Here is a 19,488-nt window from a genome sequence, read left to right on the forward strand (position 1 = left end):
GTGTACAGGAATGCTAGAGATTTCTGTGCATTAATTTTGTATCCTGCTACTTTACCAAATTCATTGATTAGCTCTAGTAGTTTTCTGGTAGCATCTTCAGGATTCTTTATGTATAGTATCATGTCCTCTGCAAGCAGTGACAGTTTTACTTCTTCTTTTTCAATTTGGAATCCTTTTATTTCTTTTTATTCTCTGATTGCTGTGGCTAAAACTTCCAAAGCTGTGTTGAATAATAATGGTAAGAGTGGGCAACCTTGTCTTGTTCCTGATCTTAGAGGAAATGGTTTCAGTTTTTCACCATTGAGAACAATGTTGGCTGTGGGTTTGTCATATATGGCTTTTATTATGTTGAGGTAAGTTCCCTCTATGCCTACTTTCTGGAGGGTCTTTATCATAAATGGGTGTTGAATTTTGTCAAAAGCTTTTTGTGCATCTATTGAGATGATCATAGGGTTTTTATCCTTCAGTTTGTTAATAGGGTGTATCACATTGATTGATTTGCATATATTGAAGAATCTTTGCTTTCCTGGGATAAATCCCACTTGATCATTGTGTATGATCCTTTTATTGTGCTGTTGGATTCTGTTTGCTAGTATTTTGCTGAGGATTTTTACATCTATGTTCATCAGTGATATTGGCCTTTAGTTTTCTTTCTTTGTGACACCTTTGTCTGGTTTTGGTATCAGGGTGATGTGGCCTTGTAGAACGAGTTTGGGAGTGTTTCTCCCTCTGCTATATTTTGGAAGAGTTTGAGAAGGAGAGGTTTTAGCTTTCTCTAAATATTTGATAGAATTTGCCTGTGAAGCTATCTGGTCCTGGGCTTCTGTTTGTTGGAAGATTTTTTAATCACAGTCTCAATTTCAGTGCTTGTGATTGGTCTGTTTATATTTTCTATTTCTTCTTGGTTCAGTCTCGGAAGGTTGTGCATTTCTAAGAATTTGTCCATTTCTTCCAGGTTGTCCATTTTATTGGCAATATAGTTGCTTGTAGTAATCTCTCATGATCCTTTGTATTTCTGCAGTGTCCGTTGTTTCTTTTCCTTTTTCATTTCTAGTTCTATTGATTTGAGTCTTCTCCCTGTTTTTCTTGATGAGTCTGGCTAATGGTTTATCCATTTTGTTTATCTTCTCAAACAACCTGCTTTTAGTTTTATTGATCTTTGCTGTTGTTTCCTTCATTTCTTGTTAGTAATTCTTAAATACGAATCTCATGTCAGTACTTAACTAAATTAGATAACCATGATGTTTGGAAATGTTTTTACTTAATAGTCATGACAGAAATAAAAAGCCACAAACTATTGGGGAAAGACTTGTTCTTTCTTCTACAGTAAAAATGGTTATGATGATACACAGAAAAATATTATAACAAACTAAATGCCTTTCTTGTCAGCAAGTTCTGGTGGAAGATTCACAGAAAACATTGCTAACGATTCAAAAACACAATACAGTGAGAATGTTTTGATTGAAACTAAAGCTATTTGTAATAAACTTCAGATGACTGCATTTTGCTATATCAGTTTCAATTATGGAAGTCCACGAAGAACTGATTTTCTATGAGCCGAAAGGAATATGTTCCAGAGAAGACATATTTTCAGTAATGTTATTTCTTTAAAACACATGATGTTTTATGGAAACTGAAAACATTACTTCTAACTGAATAGGTACTTTGATTAGAATTTACAAAGGATTTAGGGTGACTGATAGATGTGAAATTTCTTTACTCAGTCATTCAAGGGAAAGTTATTACGATAATGAAGTTGAAAACAGAAGGGCACAGAGTACCTCAGAATGTTACTGTTAATTTTATAAAATTAAAACCTTTTAATTATAATAAGATTGAGACCAAAGTTTGTGATGAGAAAGGGAGTAACTGACAGTATTTTGTACCATCAAGAAGTTGCTGGTCATCTTGTAGCTTCTTCATTAAAAAACAATAAAACTTGAAGATATTTCTTGGTTTTCTTTTACCAAAAAAAACAAAAAAATCAAAATTATGTTGTGTGGTTAGTGGCTACCTTGCTATGTAACAGTTTTTAAAATAAAAATAAATATTCTTTATCTGTCTCCTGAGGGCAAAGCGTTGTTTACAGTAGAGTGAAAATAAAATCTTATTTTTTGAAAGAAACTTGTGCATGGATAGAACATTTTGAAAATGAATGTAAACTTTACATGGTTAGGCTTATTTCTTTCGTTCCCTAATTATCCAGCGTCTTTACAACAGTGTCTGGCACATGGTCAGCACTTGGTAAGTACTTGAATTAGTTTAATCTTTCACAAAAAATGATTTAAGTATATCACCTATAAAAACTTAAGTGTGACCTCATGTCACATAAAATATTAATTCAAAATGGATCTAAGATCTAAATATAAGGGCTAAAACCATAAAGCTCTTCAAAGAAAACATAGAGGTAAATCTTCATGACCTTGAATTTGGCAATGGATTCTTAGATATGGCACCAAAAGCCCAAGCAACAAAACAAAAAAGTAAACAAATTCGACTTCATCACAATTAAAAACTTTTGTGCATCTAAGGACATTATGAAGAAAGTGAAAAGACAATCTACAGAATGGAAGAAAATCTTTTTACATCATATATCTGATAAGGTTTAATCTCCAAACTATACGTAGAATTCCTAAAGCAGCAACAAAAAGACAGACAACCCAATTAAAAAATTGGCTAATAACTTGAATAAACATTTCTCCAAAGAAGAAATAAAGATAAGTAATAAGCACATGAAAAAATGCTCAGTATCATTAGTAATTAGAGCAATGCAAATCAAAGCTACAGTGAGATACCATTTTACACTACTAGCATGTGTGTAATTAAGTAAAAAAAACAGGAACTAACAAGTGTTGCTGAGGATGTGGAGAAATTAGAACCTTTGCATTGCTGGTGGGAGTGTGAAATGATGCAGCTGCTGTGGGAGACAGCTTAGTGGTTCCTCAAAAGTCTAAACAAGGAATTACTGTATATCCAGCAAGTCTACTCCTAGGCATATACCCAAAGAAATTAAAAGCTGGGAGTCACAAAGATATATGTAGGCCAGTGTTTGTTACAGCATTATTCAAAGTAGCCAAAAGATAGAAACAACCTAAGCATGTATCAACAGATGAATGGATAGACAAAATGTGGTATACACATAGAATGAAATATTATTCTGCCATAAAAAGGAAAAAAGTTCTAATAGATGCTGTAACATGGATGAACCTGGAAGACATTATGCTAAGTGAAATAAGCCAGACACAAGGGACAAATATTGTGTGATTCCATTTATAGGAAATATCTAGGATAAGCAAACTCGTAGAGACAAAAGTAGATTAGGTGTTACCAGGGCCTGGAGGGAGGAAAGAATGGGTAGTTATTACTTAGTGTTTACAGAATTTCTGTTTAGGGTGATGAGGAACTTTTGGAAATAGATAGTGGGTTTGGTTGTACAACATTGTGAATGTAATTAATGACATTGAATTGTACATCTTAAAATGGCAAACTGTTTTATTTATCTTTTACCATAATAAAAAAAATCTTATGTGTGTACCCAACCTTGGGAATAGAATTTTTAGTGTGTTTTAAAATATTACGAAAGAGGACTTCCCTGGTGGCGCAGTGGTTAAGAATCCGCCTGCCAGTGCAGGGGACGTAGGTTCAAGCCCTGGTCCGGGAAGATCACACATGCCGCAGAGCAGCTGGGCCCATGTGCCACAACTACTGAGCCTGCGCTCTAGAGCCCGCGAGCCGCAACTCTTGAGCCCGCGTGCCACAACTACTGAAGCCCACACGCCTAGAGCCCACACTCTGCAACAAGAGAAGCCACCGCAGTGAGAAGCCTGCGCACCACAATGAAGAGTAGCCCCCACTCACTGCAACTAGAGAAAGCCTGTGCGTAGCAACGAAGACTCAACACGGCCAAAAATAAATAAATTAATTAAATAAATAAATTTATAAAAACATGTTAAAAATAAAAATGTTTAGAGCTGTCCATTAGGAGGATATTGCCATTTAAAAAGCATTTTGTGAATAGCATATCTTTAAAGTTGTATTTTTTCTGTGTTTTAGGCTGCTGGTCTTGGGCGTATGAAACCAAACACACTTGTCCTTGGATTTAAGAAAGATTGGTTGCAAGCAGATATGAGAGATGTGGATATGTATATAAACTTATTTCAGTAAGTATCCTTTTAATTCAGTAACTTAGTTGATTCAGAAAATATTAATTTTGAAAGCTTGCACTGGTTTTTGAAGTCTGTTTCTCATATAGTCTCTTCTAGTAGAAGCGTAAGAATGAAAATAATCATTTGGAAGTTATTTACATTTCTTTTTTTAAAATGCACTTATGGGCTTCCCTGGTGGCGCAGTGGTTGCGCGTCCGCCTGCCGATGCGGGGGAACCGGGTTCACGCCCGGGTCTGGGAGGATCCCACATGCCGCGGAGCGGCTGGGCCCGTGAGCCATGGCCGCTGGGCCTGCACGTCCGGAGCCTGTGCTCCGCAACGGGAGAGGCCACAGCAGAGGGAGGCCCGCATACCACAAAAAAAATAAAAATAAAAATAAATAAAATGCACTTATATGTTTGCTTTTCCACCCCCTTGAAGTATTAAGTTCTGAGTTTACTATTCACTTTTCAGTGGTATTTCCAATGATGTTTATAAGACAGCTTAGTTTTGATTTACATCATTTTAATTTCCTTCTTACAGGTTGTCTAATGAGTTCTTATCCTTTTGTTACTTTGTCTTTCTGATTTTAATCTATCCATGTTATTTTTGGATATGTATCTGTTTAATCTATTACAAAGGTGTTTTGGGACTGAGTTATTTAATAAAAAGAATAAAATTTCTTTCTATCATATTTTGTTTTTAATCTTGAAAAGTACTTTTTCTAGTATTCCTAGTATTTATTTAGCACATCTCTTTATCTCAGTCACACTTTTATAGAGGATAAGGATTCCCTCTTAGTACATCATACTTGATTGAAGAGTAGTCTTTTTCTTGTCATAGATGCTGATGAAATAGAACTGTTCACTCCTTATAAAGTATTTCTTTATAAAAACTGGCATTTAAAAAAAAATTTATATTTGGCAAAATAACTCTAGTACCAGATTCAAATCCTACTTCTCTGTGAATTTTTATCTGTTTATCCTTAACTCACTGGAGTTATTTCCCTTCCTGGAGCTCCTATTGTATCTATTGGTAGAAGCATATAATTATTTGCCTGTATCACATATAATGCTTTTGTTTTCATTGCTACCTTGAAACATCTTTGTGGAAGAAACCAGATCTCATACTTTACTTTCATAAATCTCTTTATATTCATTAGTAAAATATACGATAGTTAAGATTTCCCAAGTAATTGTTAAAAGGTTTTTAGTAAAATTCAAGCTCTGCTGGCTTGTCAGAGGTTGTGACTGCTCTTTGGCTTTGGGTTTGTTAACTTTTTCATAAACAGCACTACATTCTCCCTTTCTAATTCTGTAGTCTGTACTTTGTATGCATGGGGATTAGGGAAAGAAGGAGACTGTGAAAGAAAGACTTCATCATGTGGGCCTTGAGCCAAAGAGTATGCTTTTTCTCTTTGAAGATCTAAGACCAGTGAGATGGAGTAATTATCCTAGAAAATAGAAAAAGTGACATTTTTGCAAATAATTCATTCATTATTAGTTGTAGTTTGTCATAATGGGAGGCTGAAAGAAAGGAGTCTTTTCTGACACTGATCTTTTAGGAACTGAAGTGAATGTTTGCTCTGAGAGTCAAGTATTAATCCAAGTATTATATGTCAAGCAGCAGTTTAAAGATAGGTAAAATATTGCTCTCTGGTTTCTGGAACCATAGACGTTGATGGCTATTTTAAAGCAGTGATACTGCTTACTCTTTTATCTTGTGACTCTTATGTTCTGGTTGTGATTTAAATACCTTGAACAGTTGAGGTATACTTTATTTACTATGTATGTATTAACAGTATGGAGGGTCTGAAACTACAAATCAACTTCTATAGCTTAAAGAAATTATATAGATTATAGAAATTTCTATACCTTATAGCAAAAACATTTAACTATTTTAGTCTGAAGTAGACTAAGAGCTATCTATATTCACTGGATTTTCTTTAAGGAAATTGATTTTGATTCAATTACTTTATTAACTATTTTTTTAAATACTTGTAGTTATTTCTTCTGTAATAGTTAATTAGATCTTTCACAGTACAGCAGAGGAAGGTTAACATGTCTATTAATTTTTTCTCCAGTGAATCTCTCTTGACCTTGGTTAAAATTCAACAGGCCAAAATTGTCTCCCTGTGATTTAAAACAATGACAAAAGACCTTACACAATGACGTATTATACCGCGAACACATTCTTCTATTTATCAATAGGAGCAAAAACTTGATCATTTTATTAGTTTTTAGCTTTTTCTTTTTAATATGCCTAGCTATAGGTTAATGTATCATTTTTATATGCATATAATGAATATTGATTATTTGTATAATTAAAAATAATAATTAAGGATAAAATAAGCCTGTTGCCACTCCAGGGAACAACCTGAAGTTTTACAATTGGAAATTCTTTCAGTAGATTTAAGAACTTAGGTCTACATGATTTATGATCTTGACTAAAGTTTCTGGAATTTAAGTCTGGTTTTAGAGTTGTCTTCAAGGTTTTAATGTATTTTACCTGTGTATAAGATGTTCCTGTTTGTGTTTTAAAAAATTAAAAGGGCATATGAATACATGTCTGCAAATGCATATATAACCTTAGGACTACTTTTTAAACCTGTTTTATAAAAATTTTTGAATTACTTGAAAAGCACCCTTCTTTCATAAATGATAAGTGATCCCTTCATATTCTACAACCTGCTCTCATTCTCAGAACCTGTCTTCTTTGTCTTCATGTATTTCTCTTGGCTTTAAAGGTATAAGCCTAAATTACCTATGATGGGATTATCGAAAGTTGTTTTTCCATAATTTTGGTTTGTTTCTGATAGATAAAACTACAGTTTCTGCTTTAAACAGCTGCTGTAGGTAGAATATCACTACTGTAAAGATCTACACTTAAGTAGATTTTAGCGGTATTACAGATAAGGGGAAAAGGAATGGTGTAGGATTTGAAACTAACATATGGATGTCACTGTAATTTTTAAAGCATATTATAAGAATCAGATACTTAAAGCTGAAAGTAAATTTAGAGATCATCTACTATTGCCTTCATTTTATAGAGAAGGAGACAGAAATTTTTGTGATTTAAAAAATTTTTTTATTACTTTTTTCTTGTTACAGTGATGCCTTTGATATACAATACGGAGTAGTAGTTATCCGCCTAAAAGAGGGTCTGGATATATCTCATCTTCAAGGACAAGGTAAATCTTTTTTGAAATACATTTTTTATCTTAAAAATATAAATTATTTTGTTAGAAAATTATATATAATTCTACAAATTCTTTAATAATTTTAATATTTACCATCTAATATGTGTCATATACTATTGTATGGCATTTTAAGATCAGATCTCATTGGCTCTACCAAAGTTTGTATTTTCTCTTTGTACCAACCTGAATGGTGGCTAGTAATTATCAATAGAATAAAATTCAATTCAAATCGTAAGTTTAAGAGAAACAAACATTAGTTATGATTGTAGTCTGGCCAAAGTTATAAAAATACATGATAAATAAAATAATCAGAGGAAAACATTTTAGACATTTTCATGTTTATGCAAGATATACTTTGTACATAGAGGCATATTAATAATGAAAAACTAAACTTTGTTATATCATTTACTCTTTCTTCAGAAAAGACTGTATTTTTTAATTTTCTCATTTTGAAATAATTATAGATTCACAAAAATTTGTGTACCCTTCCTCCAGTTTCCCCCACTGGTAACATCATATCTATAGTTCTATATCAAAACCAGGAAATTGACATTGGGACAATTTACATACCTTATTCAGATTTCACCAGTTTTACATACACTTGTGTGTACAAATGTGCACACAAGCACATGTGTGTGGTTCTGTTTCACTTGTCACATATGTTGTTTCATGTAAGATACAGAGCTGTTCCATCACCACAAAGATCTCCCTTGTGCTACTGCATTATAGCTTCCATTCATACTCTTTCCCTCTTCTCTAACCTCTTACACCCACTGATCTCCTCTCAAACTATATGATTTTGTAAGCTTTTAAAAATTTTTTTTCATTAAGCTTAAAACCTGTTAAAGTATACTTAGCAGTTTTGCCAACTTTATAAAAACTATGGAAAATTCCATACCATCTAATGATTTCCTGGTAGCTTAAAAAATACTGTAAGTTTAAGAAAATTTACATACCTAATATTTTATCCTTAGCAATTAATTAACCAGGTAATCAAAATTAGCTAAGGCTAAATAGCTGAGAGGCATATAATGAACTTTCATCATCTGTTCATGTATTTAAACTGTTCTAATCCTCCCACTCCCCCCACCACTTTAAGGGTATTGTGCATTTCTGAAAGGAATGCTTTGAGGTCTTTATCCATGTAACACAAAAGTATGGCCTGCTGAAAATGCATTTTCTTACTCTGGAGTAGGCCTTGCAAAATACTATTTATTATGCTTGTTATGCTCTAACAGTAATTTTGGTTTAGGATACCTGTTAACTCTGCATAATTATTAGTTGTGTTCCCTTTCACTCTCAAAAACATCACAGTTTGGCTAATAAATGATATACTCTGTAATTTGCTGAGATTTAAATGTGATTGGAAGTTCAAGAAAATATTTTCAAGTGTTTATAATCATAAGAATTGTTTTGAAAGTCTCCTTATTCATCATTAAGATTTGGAGACAGGAATTTGCTTTAGCACAGGGTTTAAGAGCATAGGCTGTAGAGTCAGATACGCTTTAAAAATTCCAGCTTTTTCTCTTAGTAGTTTTGTAGCTGGGGCAAATTTGTTGACTTCCAAGCCTCAGTTTCCTCATCTTTATTCATAGGGCTATTGTGAAGATACTGTCTGTGAAGCTCTTAGCATAGTGCTGGCACCAAGGCTTACATACTTTCTATTGTTATTTCTCTTAATATATACATATCAGTGATGAGGATTATGGATAGAATATCAATTTCATATTATGTTTGTCTTTATGATAAATCTTTTTTATTGTGGAAGCTAAACGTTTACTAACTCCTTCCCAAAAAACAAAAAATGAAGAAAGTGCTTTAAAAATAGAGACGGCACTTTCACCATGAGCTTAGGAAAGAACTCTACCCCCCTAGTTTTGGCTCTATAGTCATGGGTATAATTTTTCACTGTTGTCTGTCATCTTATATGTATATGAACATTTGTCACATTCTACATTTTTTACACGTGTAAATGACTTTTAGAGTAGAGTTGATTCACATTTTATACATCATTCTTTTGTCTACCGGATTCTTATGTTCTGTACATCTCACTCATTACTGATTCCCCATCACCTAATTCAAATGTCTGAAAGTTAGTTGTGGCTAAAGATATTTAGTTGAATAGTCATTTCAAAATTGATTGTCACATTTGTTTATAAAGAAATTATTCATTATAAACTTAACATTATCATTATAAACTTTGCTTAAAATTGTCATTTAATTGATATTATACCATGATGCCCTCTTTTGTTAAAAGATTCAGATAACATTTTGAATACTTTATGTCTACAGAAGAATTACTGTCATCACAAGAGAAATCTCCTGGTGTCAAGGATGTGGTACTAAGTGTGGAGTATACTAAAAAATCAGATTTAGATACTTCTAAACCATCTAGTGAAAAATCCATTACACATAAAGGTAATTTTTATTCAAACAAGAAATTTTATTAATGGTAATGTTTTAATTTTGGAAGAAACAGTTTTCATTATATGGCATGTCTTAAAAAGTAACCAGTTCTCAAACGTGTATTGTTCATTTCTAGTTGCTCAGGTAAAATTTATGCCTTTCAAAAATGGCTACAAATGATTATTTTTAAGGTATTAAGTAAATCGTAGAACAGAAACCATGCCAGTTAATTAAACATGCTCTTGTATGTTTTTATTTATACTTAATTTTAATTTGAAGCATAGATTAATCTGAACTTGGAAAGAAACATGGTAGTTTTGGAGTAATGTGTGTATAGCACATGATAACACTGAAAGGAATGAGGTTTATAAAATTAGTTTACGTAATTTTTTTTGTAAATCAAGACACTTCAATACCAGGGGTTTTGTTTATGTGCTGAGATACTCAGAATATTTTTACAACTATTGTACCTGGTATTGTTCAGGTAAAACAATGTAGTAAAAAATCAAGTGTAATTTTATTCCTCAATTTAGTCTCCTCCCAAGAAATGAGCAATTTATGTTTGGCTGCTGAACTGTTGGGCCATAATTACAGAAATAAATACTCCTGGTGGCTAATGTGGTTTAAGCCACAAAAAGATTTCCAAATCTCCTGAGACTCTGGGATAATTTCATCCACAAATCTCTATGTCATGTTTATGAGAAGGAAAGAGGAATGACTTCCAAATCTTACTCTCCCACCCTCACTCTCCTACCTCTGTTCAGTCTAGTATCTCCATCTGTCCTACTCCCAGCTGACATGCAACAAGAAAAATCTGCACTGTAAATCATCAAACCATATCATACTTTTGCTTCCTGTAAAATAATTACCATTCTTTTTCTGAAATTGATAACCTTGGACAACTCCTATCTCTGAAATCTCTTCTAGATTATTTAGAAGCATTAATGTTGCTTTTTCTTTCCTCCTTATTTACCTTGTTTGCTTAGAGTAGTGGTAGTTGAGAGTTTAGTTGAGACCCATTTTCCATATCAATTCTTTGCTGGCTTGATTATCATCTTTTTTTTTTCTATTTCACCTCAAAATTCTATAAACTGATTCTGATAACTCTTCTTATGTTCCTGCATTTATTTTTAGTTTGTGGTATACATTCTTTCATTTCCTCTTATTTGTTGTTGTTGTCCTTTTCTCTTGCCTAAAACAGATCCTTTCTTTACGGAATCTGTTAGGAATTAATAGGTAAACTATGATAGGAGGAGAAGAAGTAATATATTTATCAGGCATCTACTGTTCCTCTCACATTGTAGTAGATGTTATCCATTCATTAGCTCATTAATGTATGTCACAATCTTACGAAGTCTATTTTTATAGAGTAGGGAACTGGGTCAGTACATTTCTACTCATCTTTTTATTATAAAAATGTAAATGCCTTTAACTTAATTTAAATCATTTTTCAGTGTCAAGATTTCCTTGACATTTTTGAGCTCTTTGAAATGAATACAGAATGTCCATAGTTATATTTATACATGTTTTTTATTATCATTGAAGATAGATAATATCAAATATCTACTTTATATGAACAATAATATTTAATACTATTAAATGTAATAATTGAAATGTTTCTTGTTCCATAACAGGCATAAAAATTAGCATTCAAAAATAGCATTTATTTTATTTTGTGTTTTTTTTCTGTTTAGCCAATTATTTTCAAAATTAGTATAGAAAATTTAGGAAAGTTTATATAATTTTAAACGTCTTCAGAATTGTAAACATTCTGGTATAGTTATTATATTTGGTACATCTGTCTTATTGAGGCATGCAGTATGCAGAGGGACAGAAAGAGTACCCTTTGAATATGTGTTTTGTGCTAGGCACTGAGCTGAGTGCATTAATGCTTGCAATATAACAACCTTAAGAGGTAGGTATTGTTCACCCTTTTAACAAATGAGGAAAGTGAGGAGTTAAGTAACTAGCTTAAGGTCACACAGCTAGAAGAAGGGTTAGAGGTAATCTTGGAATGCTGGGAGTCTGACTCAAGAGCCCACTGCAGTATACTCTTTCCTGTCCAAGTTGGGAGTTTTATGAGCCTTAAACAAATAGTACAGCTTAGAATATGAAAAAAAATTCAGATTAGGAAAACTATTAACCCTAGGAAATATTTACAGATATGTAAATGTAAATGGACAGACATATGCTATATACATGCATGTACACACACGTGTATATATGTGTATATACATATACATATATGTATATATATAAATTTATGTATTTGAAAAATCACTCCTGTATAACCTGATATTTTATATAAACCAAAAGACTCTTGTCTCTGATCAAATTCCTAAATATTTCAAGTGGTGATTAATTTTTACAAATACCAAATATCTATTAAGTGTTTCTAAAATTCCTTGTCAGTCATTTGCACAGTGATGCAGTGGCATGTTTGAAATTTATGTATTACTTGCAACATCAGTTTTATAATATCATATTTCTACTCTATAAGCCAGAGCAACTGATTTCAAGTATGAAAATTTAAAAGTTTAAAAATTCTAAAGTTTTTGTCAGTTTTACAGGAATGAAATTTAGGGGTGGGTGTTACTCAGTAGCCCTGTTGGAGTCTAAAATATGTTTGCTTTTTCAAATCCTGAACACTCAGTGTAGAAAATATCTTCAGTCTTAATTATTTTTCACACTGTTTCTTCATACTATGTTTTATTTATAAATGTGTTCTAGTTACATTTTCATTATTTTATTAATAAGGCAATTAACTTATATTTTGTGTTTTTTAAACATAATCTAGATGAGGAAGAGGATGGCAAGACTCCAACTCAACCACTGTTGAAAAAAGGCAGGCATTTTTCATCATTTTATTTTAATCCTTTTTATCATACTGTTAATTCTTTAACTCCAATCTTATTATTTTCTTTCTTTACCTTGGTTTTTATTTCCATGGTGAGGTGATGTTACAGTTTTTTATTAAATGCAGATTAGAAAAATTATCATTAGGCCAACTAAAGCATTAAATTATCCCAGGAAAAGGTGATATATCAAAGACAATTTCTTTTAAATCAAAGACAAATTCTTTTAAATCATGGTAGTATTTCAGAAATATTCAAATCCTGAAAGTCAGTATTTTAATTTTTAAATTTAAACTGCATGGTTTAGATGATAAGTAGAGACACTGAAATAGGTTTATTTACAGTGTCACTTGCATTCTTTACCATCAGTTGTACCCAGCCAAGTCCTTAATTTTGATACTAATATATTTCTCATTTCAAAAATTACAATATTTCTCACAGTCCTGCTGCGTTTGGGAGATACAGTCATGTCAACGTACATGAATTTTATGAGAAGGAGATAGAGGTGAGAGTTATGGAGCAGTGTGGTTTGGTAGCCATATTATTTCATCATGCAAAATCATTCGTCATGTTTTGCGTACATCATGGCAGCATGAAAAGTGAATGATAGACATTCTACAAAAGTGATCAGACTTCCTTCTGTGGATTTATGCTTTTAAAATTTGGTGTAGGGATTTCATTATAGTCATTTGCTTGCTCACAGAGTCAGTGCTGATTTTTTTTTCTTCCTTTTTAATTCCTGGGGATACATAATGGGAACTCCCTTGATAAATTGTTCTTTTGACCTACAGTAGATGGGTGCCCTTCCTAGGAGTTCCCACAGTCTTCCTGTGGTTCAAAGAAAGATGTGGTGGTTATATGGCTTTATAACTGGGCCTCACATATTGAGAGGACAAAAGTTAGGTAAAGATGAGGGAGTTTTTCCTTAGACTGAGAGGTTTCATTGTGATAACTGCATGTTTGTATTGATATGTCTCCCATTTCTTTCTGTCTTTTATATTACAGATAACAACGTAACATTTAAAATTTTTTTTGAGCTTTAAATTAATGAGAAACCAAATTACAAAAGAAATTATGTTCATGGAACGGGCATAAGCTTAATTTGCCCAGTTAGCCTGAAACAGCTTTTCAGAAATCAAAATCTAGTGATCATAATTTTCTTTAGTAGTTTTTATGATTCTCTTTCATTCAGAATGCTTCAAAATATTAGAAATTAGGCAAGATAATTTGAATGAGTTTAGGTATTGTAGAGATATTATTTATCTGTAACCATTTTAAAAGTATATTTAAATTGTAAACAACTATAACCTTATGATTGATGTCATATATACAACTATCTACATTATAAACATTTGAATATACAAAAGTAGGGAACTATGGGAATTTAGCAAAATATACTTTAATATTTACCTCCTCCCTAATATCTTATTTTTCTGCTTGATCCTTCAGAACCCAAAGGCCCTGCTGTGCCTTTAAATGTAGCTGACCAAAAGCTTCTTGAAGCCAGTACACAGTTTCAGAAAAAACAGGGAAAGAACACTATTGATGTCTGGTGGCTTTTTGATGATGGAGGTAAGGTTGCTAACATGTTTTTAAGAAGTTTAAATTTTCTGAAGTTTCGGGGGTAGTACTAGGAAATGGTATATACTCTTCATTGACCCCATTCCCGTTAAGCCAGGTCCCCCAAAGCAACAGGATTAGTTCCAGAATCAGGCATCACACTTCGTTGTGCTGTCCCTTCAGTATCCTTCAATTTGAAAGTTTCTCAGTCCTTCCTTGAGCTTCATGACTTTAACATTATTTTTTAGATATTACAGACCACTTTGTAGAATGTCACTTGATTTGGAGTGCTGTCTAATGATTCATCATAATTAGTTCCTGTGGGTAGAAATATCACAGAAGTGATGCTGTGCCCTTCTGTCTGTGTCTTATCAGGTGGCACATAGTGTTGATTTGTCTCATCACTGGTGAAGGTAGCTTTGACCATTGAGTAAGGTGGTTTTCCCTAGGTTTATATACCGAAAACTTATCGTTACCCCCTTTTATGATTATGATATTTGGGGCATGGGGAGTTACTTTGAAACTATGCACATATACCATCGTTACTGCTATTTTTGGCACCATCTTTAGCATCCATTGATATTTCTGCCTGAATTTATTCTTGCTGTTACTATTGTTGTGGTGTGTTTGTGGTTTCCAAATGATGATTTTTCCAATCCCGTCATTTATTAGTTGGTGTTTAACTATAAAGAGGAGCTTTCTCTTTACTTCTATGTGGACTTATGGATTCCTGTTTTATTCAGTGGATGATGATGTTTTCCTTCTCATAGTTTGTTTTGATGTTGTCCCAGATTTGGCCAGCAGTATCCTCTTTAGGATAACTTCTGTGTCCATTTGTCATGTCCCAATCATTCTTTATTTTCTGATAAAATAAGACGTTCCAGGCTCAGTGTTGTACTTTACCTACACCAACACTTGAATCACGCTTTATCCAAAAAGGCTTGATTCCTTTTAGTGGAGAATGGTATTTAGAAACAAAGGTCAAGGCATTAGATATGCCCATTTCTACTAGGGTGTCACTGCTCCCAGGCCCTCTTAGTGGACAGACAGATGTAGGAAACACACAACACACACACACACACACACTTATTTGTATATACAGGTATAGATTGAAACCACTTCCATTGCAACACTGCAGGGTTCACTCCAGCTTCTCCCTTTTTATGTTTCTCATTCCATTGAGAAACATGGCTCCCGTTAGCTTCAGTGAATACTCTCTTTTCCTCAGTCCTGATATAACCAGTCTCCCTACCCTGCCAGGCCACTATCCCATTTCTTTGCCTTCCTCGCATGGGCCCTGACTCCGCTGGGCCTCCCTCCTTATTCAGGCCTGCCAAGTGGCTTTTTGACTGAATTATTAAGGAAGGACTGAAAGAACAATTTTGTTTCATATTGAGTTATAATAAAGGTGTTTTTAGCAACTAACTTGAATTAAAAGTTCTTAATTGAGAAATAAGTGTTTTAATAAGTGATTTGTTATATTTTTATGATTTAGGTTTGACCTTATTGATACCTTATCTTCTCACTACCAAGAAAAAGTGGAAAGATTGTAAGATCAGAGTATTCATTGGTGGAAAAATAAACAGAATAGACCATGACCGGAGAGCGTAAGTCTGTTTTAAATTGATGGGCATTTATCTAGTAGTACTTCATTATTTCAATATAGATTTGATAGGGATAACAATTAGACAACACAGAAAATGTCAGTCATGTTGCTCTGTTCTATAGTGAAGCTGAAAAGTCTAGTTAAACAAGTAAAACCTCATTCTCTTTTAGTCTTAACATTTAAGTTTAGATTCTTGGTTTTACTTATATGTAATATTTTTTAATATATTGACATTTTAGAAAATCTTTATTAAATACTCGCAGCATCAAAGTGTTAAACAGCCTTTATTTTAAAAAAAATCAGGGTAAAAAATACACAAAAGTGATATTCGTATATGCGTTATATTTTGTAGACTTCTAGACAACAGAAATGCAGGATGGCATTGTCCATTTTCTTATTTCTGTCTGTCCTGTCACAATTCTAGTTCTGGTTTCATTGCTTCTCTAAGTACACCGTGTCTCATCTCTGACCATTTTGTAATATATCATGCATATTGCTCCCAATTTCACGTTTAGAAAGCAAAGCTTTGATCATCTGATGCCTCTGCCCCAAATATTTTTAACTTCTTCTCTGTTACACACCATAGAGAGTCTAGGCGACAGGGCCCTTTACAATCTGTCCTCCTGTTTCCTTTCTGTCTATATCTCCTGTTCTCCCAAATATGCCTTATACTTCAGTTTACATTTCTGCATCTGCTCTAAACAAACACATGATTTCAGACTTTTACTTCTTTGCCTGCTCTCATCTGTCTACTACAAATAGTTCTTCACTTGCCTCCCTTCTCTGTTAAAAGAACTCCATTCTTTAAAACCCCAGTACTTATTGTCACCTTCCTCATAACGCCTTCCCTGTTTCTTTCTAGTTGTTACTTTCCCTTCCTGAAACACGATATACTTGATACCAATCATTACATTCTGAGCCTTGAATTATATTTATTTTCTTATCTTAGATTTGAGTTTTGTGGGTCCTATAACACATATTAGTCACTTAGTAGATTTACGCTGGAGTTGAGCTAAGTGTTTATACATTTCAAATCATGAATTATGCAAGAAATACTAGTAATTTAAAAGTTAAACCTATAGCTTGTTTGTTTTGTTATCTTAATTTAGAAAACTCATTTTATTAAAAATAAAATCCTTTTTTGTTAATTGCTTTTCCTGTATGTGTGTTTCAACTTTTTTGTTGTTGCCACCAAAGTTTAATTGCCAACTCTGCCTCCAAAAAGGTATTTATTTACTGAAAAATTAGAGGCTTATTGGAGCTCCTTTTCATGTTTGTCCCAGTTTAAAAAAAAAAAAAAAAAAAAAGCTGTGAACTTAATCTGCCATCAGTTATAGCTTCAGTTTTGCCCGAAAAGTCAGAGTTGGACCTTGAAATATGCATTCTTCATGGATAGAAGAATAATCCAAAAATAATTTTAAAATAACTGTTTACTAGTTTTTACTGAAATACATATACTTACCAATATAATTTGACTAAAATTAACTTTTAAAAAACTAGTTGCCATTCAAATTTCATTATTAATGTCTTGCTCTGTCCATTCATAATTGGATACTAAGGAGAGATTCAGAGAAAGTAAAAGAATACAACACAAGTTTCTACTCAAAATTTAGATGTCTACTTTGTGAATTAACAGTAACTCATTTGGATGTCTACTTTGTAAGTTAGTTCAGATGGACTCTGTTTAGTACCTGGTAGACTTTTCCTATAAATCATATAGATTCAGCCCTAAATAGAATAAGAATACTTCTATATACATCCTTCATGGTCTCAATGCTTGCTTTTGTTCTAGGATGGCTACTTTGCTTAGCAAGTTTCGGATAGACTTCTCTGATATCATGGTCTTAGGAGATATTAATACTAAACCAAAGAAACAAAAGTAAGTTATTGGATTAATTACTTTGTATAAATTTCTGATTCTTTTATGGATGACCTACTCAGACACCCTAACAGATCATTTAACTTAAACTAATTACTGGGGATTTTGCCTGCTGTTAGTAACATGTGAAGTCAACTTGTTTTTAATCTAGCAGATAGTTGGCATGCCTAATGCAGATATTGAAGTAAGTCTAAAGGGTTTTTAATATTTAGAGAAGAATTCAATTACTGATTTACAAGTAGTTTTTGAAAATCATTAGTGCCACAGAAATTCCACATGATTCTTTAAAGTTCCATTGTTCATTATGACCACTCAGTCCTTACTCCACATGTGTAATACTTTCCACTATTTTGTTTTTTTACTGAAATAGGGAAAAAAAAAATCTAAGAATTTGCCTATAGTAATTGCATTCAGAATTCTCAAGAGTCAAAGAAAAGTAGACTCGTGGACTATTCTACCTGGAAATGGTATATGGACGTTGTTATAATTATACATATTTATATTACTGTACTTAATTTTAATTACTCTCAGATATATGTTGAATATATGATGAAGCTTGTATAAAGAATTCATTTTAAGTAGAAAACAGTAAGTATGTATACCTTGTAAGGTTGTAGTCAGGGAGACTTTTATTTCTCTTATAGAACAATATATACTAGGAGATTTGTATGAGACTGATTCTGAAAAATACATTTTTCACATTCGTAGAGGATTAGAATGCTGTTCATGTTCTTCCACTATCTTTTGTCCTATTTAGTGTCTTTGGACCTACAGCTTAATTCTGCATCTTAAATGTTTAATATCTGCCCTTTCCTCCCTTCAAAATGTTCTAGTACCTTTTCTTACACTACTTCTCTTCAATGGTACTTGAACTGGGAAAGCAATTGAGTGTTTTGAGTAAAGGAGTAACACAATTAGACTTACTGTTTAATAGGATCATTTTGGCTTATGTGATGAAATTTATTTAGGTTGGCAGGCTGGGGTATAGGAGCAGGGGCAGATACAAGGAAACCTGCATTAGCAGTTAAAATTGCAGTTCTCTTATTATGAATATGGTTCTAAATTTCTAATCAGTTAGAGAAACTAGTGATTGCTATTTTCAAAATAAATTGCCAGAGTGATTGTTATAGTCAGAGTATGGAAGGGAGCACGATAGTCAGAAAACACTAACTTCTGAAGTTATAATTACACTGACTTTTCAAGTTATAATTTAGTGTTTAAGATCTTACTGTTAAGTATTTCAGCATAAGGTTAATTATCTGTATTTGTTTTTCTAAGTATTGTAGCTTTTGATGAAATGATTGAGCCATACAGACTTCATGAAGATGATAAAGAACAAGATATTGCAGATAAAATGAAAGAAGATGAACCATGGCAAATAACAGATAATGAGCTTGAACTTTATAAGACCAAGGTATTCTTTCTCTCCTGCTTCCTTTTCATTAATCTTCCATGTGATTTTTTAAAAAAATACTTAAGACATATGTATCAAGAACTGCAGTTGAACATTAAAAGGATTATACACCATGATCAAGTGGGGTTTCTCCCAGGAATGCAAGGATTCTTCAGTATATACAAATCAATCAATGTGATACACCATATTAACAAATTGAAGGAGAAAAACCATATAATCATCTCAATAGATGCAGAAAAAGTTTTTGACAAAATTCAACACCCATTTATGATAAAAACCCTCCAGAAAGTAGGCATAGAAGGAACTTTCCTCAACATAATAAAGGCCATATATGACAAACCCACAGCCAACATCGTCCTCAATGATGAAAAACTGAAACCATTTCCACTAAGATCAGGAACAAGACAATGTTGCCCACTCTCACC

General features: G+C 32.8%; 1 protein-coding gene across 2 annotated transcripts in view; it reads left to right on the plus strand.

Moving 5' to 3' along the window:
* The window catches only part of SLC12A2 (solute carrier family 12 member 2), a 130,242-nt gene that overhangs the window by 104,262 nt on the left and 6,492 nt on the right, over nt 1–19,488 (plus strand). The window contains exons 18-25 of one of the 2 annotated variants that reach the window (XM_007102507.4): nt 4,054–4,160; nt 7,255–7,334; nt 9,636–9,761; nt 12,547–12,594; nt 14,054–14,176; nt 15,660–15,771; nt 17,563–17,649; nt 18,928–19,063. In XM_007102507.4, coding sequence (XP_007102569.2) covers nt 4,054–4,160; nt 7,255–7,334; nt 9,636–9,761; nt 12,547–12,594; nt 14,054–14,176; nt 15,660–15,771; nt 17,563–17,649; nt 18,928–19,063 — 819 coding nt within the window. Of the gene's footprint in view, nt 1–4,053; nt 4,161–7,254; nt 7,335–9,635; nt 9,762–12,546; nt 12,595–13,045; nt 13,110–14,053; nt 14,177–15,659; nt 15,772–17,562; nt 17,650–18,927; nt 19,064–19,488 lie in introns of those variants that run through there. The other variant, XM_028493197.1, reaches the window with a different exon arrangement.

The sequence above is a fragment of the Physeter macrocephalus genome, chromosome 8 (genome assembly GCF_002837175.3).
Source record: "Physeter macrocephalus isolate SW-GA chromosome 8, ASM283717v5, whole genome shotgun sequence".
Taxonomy (NCBI): Eukaryota; Metazoa; Chordata; class Mammalia; order Artiodactyla; family Physeteridae; genus Physeter; species Physeter macrocephalus.